This window comes from Gavialis gangeticus, unplaced genomic scaffold, assembly GCF_001723915.1.
Source record: "Gavialis gangeticus isolate Ggan-Ray unplaced genomic scaffold, GavGan_comp1, whole genome shotgun sequence".
Taxonomy (NCBI): domain Eukaryota; kingdom Metazoa; phylum Chordata; order Crocodylia; family Gavialidae; genus Gavialis; species Gavialis gangeticus.
In genome coordinates this window covers 19,777,305-19,782,523 of record NW_017729002.1, presented here as the reverse complement: position 1 = coordinate 19,782,523, position 5,219 = coordinate 19,777,305, and the positions used below count along the sequence as shown (strand labels likewise).

The 5,219-nt window shown below is 41.5% G+C and overlaps 1 protein-coding gene across 2 annotated transcripts in view; it reads right to left on the bottom strand.

Moving 5' to 3' along the window:
• XPO6 (exportin 6) overlaps positions 1–5,219 on the bottom strand; it is a 105,276-nt gene that overhangs the window by 53,357 nt on the left and 46,700 nt on the right. For both annotated transcript variants that reach the window (XM_019507584.1, XM_019507585.1), the window contains exons 5-6: positions 2,078–2,237; positions 1,412–1,489 (exon numbers count right to left, since the gene is read on the bottom strand). In XM_019507584.1, coding sequence (XP_019363129.1) covers positions 1,412–1,489; positions 2,078–2,237 — 238 coding nt within the window. The remainder of the gene's footprint in view (positions 1–1,411; positions 1,490–2,077; positions 2,238–5,219) is intronic.

Here is a 5,219-nt window from a genome sequence, read left to right as displayed (position 1 = left end):
TTTTTTTTTTTTTTTTTTTTTTTTTTTAAGTGGATGATGGGGCCAGGCAGGGCAGTCACTGACGGGCCTGGGGGAGTGTGTGGAACATGGGGCCTGTTTCATTCAGAGACTTGGCAATGGCTGAATCTCTGAATCAGATTTGGCTGAATTGATTCGGTGATTCAAATCACTGTCGTGAATTTAATCATTGTCCCCCAAATCGGCCGAAACCGAACCAAATACTAACTTTTTCACACGGGCCTAGAAGATACCAAATTTTAGCTGTTCTTTTAAATGAAAACTTCATCATTTTACAAGAAGAAAGCAAAATTTACCACCTGAAACCTGAGACTCTGCTCAAGCTAATTTGCATTGTAACAGAGCACAGAGATACCTCTCTACAAAAGAGATTCTTGCCCAGAAACGCATTCCATCTTTCCACTCTTCAGTGAACTATGAAACATCATAACCAGAAGGAAACATGATTTTACATCCTGGTTACCACCAGATAACTTTGAGGTAAAAAGACTTTCCCATCTTTTCTTTGGAGTCTAATCTTCACAAAATGAACTGAAGTGTTCCAAACAGGAGACTTTACTACACCTTCAGAATTCCTTTGAAATATGAATTTTCATTTCTACCTAGGAGAATTTTTAAAATCTTTGCAATCTCCTATGCCTGATGAAGGGTGCCTGTGTCCGAAAGCCTGCAATCAAGAATTTTTTGTGCAAATACCTAGTTGGTCTAATACCACACCTCTGCCATGAGTTTTGATATCTTCAGTACTATCGTAATTTTAAACCTTTCTAGTGATAGATCCTCTCTCTTTCTCTTTTCTTCCTAAAACACTTACCTGAAACTGGAAGGAGACAATAAGATGTACAACCAAGCAAGAGGCCAATAGAAATGGGTAGAGAAAACAAATTTTTCTTTTGGTTATATTATGGATATGAAATGGAGCCACACTTATATTATTACCAAAGATGCCACAATCTTCCCAAAGCCTGGCTGCCCCCCCATTTCTGTTTACAATTCATCAATGAATGTCAATACTGACACCCTGTTGTTTTAAACCAACTACTTTAGAGAGCCTGCATTAATTCAAGAGGTAAGATATTTACAGTTAATATGCTACATGTGCAGTCTTGACTGGAGGATTCATGTTTTCAGCAGAGAATACCATGCTAGGGAGACCAGTGAAATCACTAGTAGAAGGAAAATACTATAGTATTCAACAAGACATCTTTCCGGTTGTAATTTGGTTAACTGTGGCTTACCATTTGGTAAGTGGACATTATGGCAAATCAGATAAAATGGGAAGGAATTTATGCTAGGTATTACAAATGCCTTAGTTCCTAGATTGTCAATCTAGAAACTGTATGATGCATAAAATAGTTAAAGATTCAAGAACTGAATTCTAGTGAACCCATACCACTTTCTCCTGAAGTTGGGGACGGTGGTGGAGTGGCAGCAGTAACACTGTGTTTGTCCCAGATACTCTCTAAGATACCTGACAAGAAAGAGGAAGACTTAGGTCAAGTCACGTAGAGAAGAGTTCTTAAAAAATGCCATCCTAATTTAGAATAACAAACTCATGGTACAGTAAACTGATCTGACAAATCTAAGTAAATCTGGGCTAGAAACTTTCAGATGTTTACCTCAGATCCTTATTCTATTTTTTATTGCAATGACAGCATAAAACCAACAAAGATGACTTAAAAAAGCTGGGGGATTACAATTTGTACAGCACTTTGAAGTTGAAGAGTGCTAAAAACGTTATTGGAGGTTAAAAAGAATGACAGTAAATGCTCATGTATGCAGGCTTATCTGCTTGATCCCAGTCCTCGAGTATAAGTTGTCTATAAAACACAGCTATACTGCACAATCTAGTGTCAGTCAGTGTTTTACAAGTTATCCCATAAGCTATTTGGGCAGCAGGGTTAACAGCTTAGTTAGCAGAAAGTAGTACTTCATACCTAAAGGGTATCTTGTTTTTAAAAAGTAAAGGTCCAAGTCTACTAGCATCCGAGATGCTGGAACACTGGTGCTTAAGCCGGGCTGATATTTGTTCCAGCCCTGCAAGTGCAGTTATATTCACCTGTGAGAAGCCCAAGCACAGTTTGCACCTGATCCAGGAGCAATTTGCGTAACTCTTCTTTCCGTGCCACACTGAGATCCTCCCGTGGGCAGGCCAGCTCTTCTGATGTAGTCTTTAGCATGATCAGCCCAAGAGGAGTGGTCACAGGAGACTGAATCAACTGAAAACAAAAACAAGATGTGAACATTACCCACTAGCACTTTGTGGGTTTCTATAATGTAACAAATAAACAAATACAATGTTATAGAGGTTTGTAAACCAAAAAGATCAATTAAAAAAAGATTAGCATTAATACATTTTGGGTAGCATCTTTGACTATAGATTATTTGTTGGTTTGTTTTTCAGTGTACTTGGAGATAAAAGGATCTGGATTCTTGCTTTCCTGAAGCACCAGTTTATCATTTTGTAAAATTCCAATATAAGAACCTTGGGATTTCAAGAGTGTTTTCATAAAGTTGCTATACATGTTTTGTGCTCCATATTTATAAAGAATCTATTACTTCTTCATTTACTATTCCTTCTGCAGAGGTCACTAGTCATTAGTACTGTTTCAGTATTTAAGGAGCATCTGGAGTACTATGTCCAGTTTTGAATACTGGAAAGAGGTAGAGGTAAGGATTTGTGATGCATTTTATTGGCCCAACACTGCATCTGTTTCTTTCTCAGAGCTGAAGGACACAATGCCTGACAATTTGTCCAACATGTCTCCCAACTATATAGTTGGTCCAAAAAAAGATACCACAAAAAAAAAAAAATCTTTGTCCCTCAGATATTTCCTGGACCGTCACAGATGTAACACACTGACCAACTAAAAAGGACTTGGAGAGCAACAAAGATTTGGGTCTAGAAAACATGACTTACAACAAAAGGTGAAAGAACTGGGATTATTTAGTCTGAGGAGAAGATGGGAGGGTGGGGAAGGAGAGAGATTTGGTAACCGTCTTCAAATACCTGAAGGGTGGTTATAAAAGAGGATGGGGACAGACTATTCTCTGGGACCACAAAGGATAGGACAAGTAGTAAATGGTCTTACACTGCAAGAAGCGAAATTTAGTTTGGGTATTAAGAACTATGAGGGTGGTTAAGCATTGGAACAGAAAACCTAGATAGGCTGTGAATTTCGAACACTGTAAGCTAAGAGCAGGTTAGACAAACTCTTGCCTAAGATAGTTTAGACAGGGATGGATCCTGCCTTGATCAGGAGGCTGGACTATATAACTTCCTAAGGTTCCTTCCAGCTCTGTTTTTCTAGTATTCTAAGCAACTCCCTTAAATGGATAGGCTGCTCTTGTAGCAAGTTTTCACCAGCCAAACAGCAACACCATTGAGAATGTAGTTCTCCACAATTTTAGCACTATACCAACTGTCAAAAATCAGGAAAGAGAAACTGGGGGTTCTAGTATCTCCTTGCAAATACACTTTTGTTATTTTAAATCATATTTAAGGAAAAGGAGTTCCCATCTCCCCATGTTTACAAGTAATAAGAGCAGATCCAGGGAAAGCAATGGTTTCAGGGTGTCTAGAGCCTGGGTTAAGAATCTTATATTTTCCTTTGATTTAAAATCTTGTTTAAAAATGCTGCATGTGAAATACTAGGAACATTATTTTTAACCCCAAAGCCTTTCCAAAATCTTGAAGAAACCTTTTTTCCTAGTCTAAATATCAGATGTAATTTATAAACTCCTGCCTTTTCAAGAAACACTTGAAGACGAGCCTAATTATAGGGTAACCCTTGAAATTATAATCTGCTTTCTGAAGTTTTAGTTCTTTTCATATCGACCTGCCTGACCTGATAGGAACTGGTTTATCCTGAACCATGTTAAAGCAATTCAACAGTTTAAAAAAGCAAAAGGGAGTCAGCATACATGAAACTAGTTCAGCTGCACCAAAATTTGGTTTTCAGGAACTGGGTACAAGCACTGTGGTAACATGGGTGAATATAATTGTGCGACTGGATACTTTGCACATTTAAGTTCTAGTTGCGGGTGAGGATCACTTGCCAAATATCCATATAATGCATCACAGCAACTCCATTTTACTCATGGGTTAGAACAGCATCTCTCTCTCTCTCTTTCCCACCTGCTCCCTGTAGGGCACATCCACATATGCAAGCACGTACGCTTGCAGGAGCTCAAACAGAAACTGTGTAAATTTGAGCCGGGGCTTTTTGCTTCAGCGCACGTGCTCGGACACGCACTTTGGTGTGGAGCAAATTGTGCCACTTGGGGCAAAATAACCCTGCCTGGCTTCTCCCGGATCTGCAGCCAGAGAGAGTTAGAGCCCAGGGCCAGCACCTGTCCTGGCCCCAGCAATATAAAAAGCCACCCTGGCAAGTAGGTCAAGGCTACTTAGCTCTCAGGAGCTTCTGAGGCCCAGCCAATTGGTACCTGGGGACACTACCCCTTGTGCCAGATGGACTGCTGAAGCAGCCCTGAGAGTTCCCTGCACCCTCTACCCAGCAGTCTGGCAGTGGGAATTGCTGTCTGGCTGTGAGCTGCTGCGCACCTGCCAGACCCGGATGGGGACTGCAGAGCCAGTAGAGGCATCTGCCCCTCTGGGCCAGCTGCCAGTGGCTTCTGTGCGGCACTACTGCCACAAGCCCCCTACCCGGCCATCTCGGCAGCTATCGCCTGGAAGATGGTCCGGGTGTGATAGCCTGCTTTGAATTGTCAAAGCATGTCCTCCTGGTCCCATATGGCCAGGAGGTCAGCCACGGCCAGCTGGGTTCAAGGTGCCAGCTCTGAGCAGGTAGGGTCCTGCCACTGGCCTCTCTAGCAGGAATTCTGGTGTTCCCTATTGGAAAGTTGAAAAATCCCTGATAAAATCCCAAAGTCACTCTGTAAACTACCCCCAAATCCATGTTCTTGCACATGTAAAACAAAAGACCACTGTACAGAGAGAGAGAGAGACAGAGACAGTGATCAGTTGGACAATGTTTTATTGATATATCTTACAGTGTTAAAGCAGATCTCTTATCATAATAATAAAGTGAACTCTAAATATGTTTCACAAATACATATTTTGCTGCGATGGCCCCCCCACAAGGGGTATGGGTACCCCCACAGGGGGCCAAACGGCCCCTGCAGGGACTACCCCTCCCCGCAAGGCCCACATGAACCCCCCCAGCCCCCCCCGATTGCTG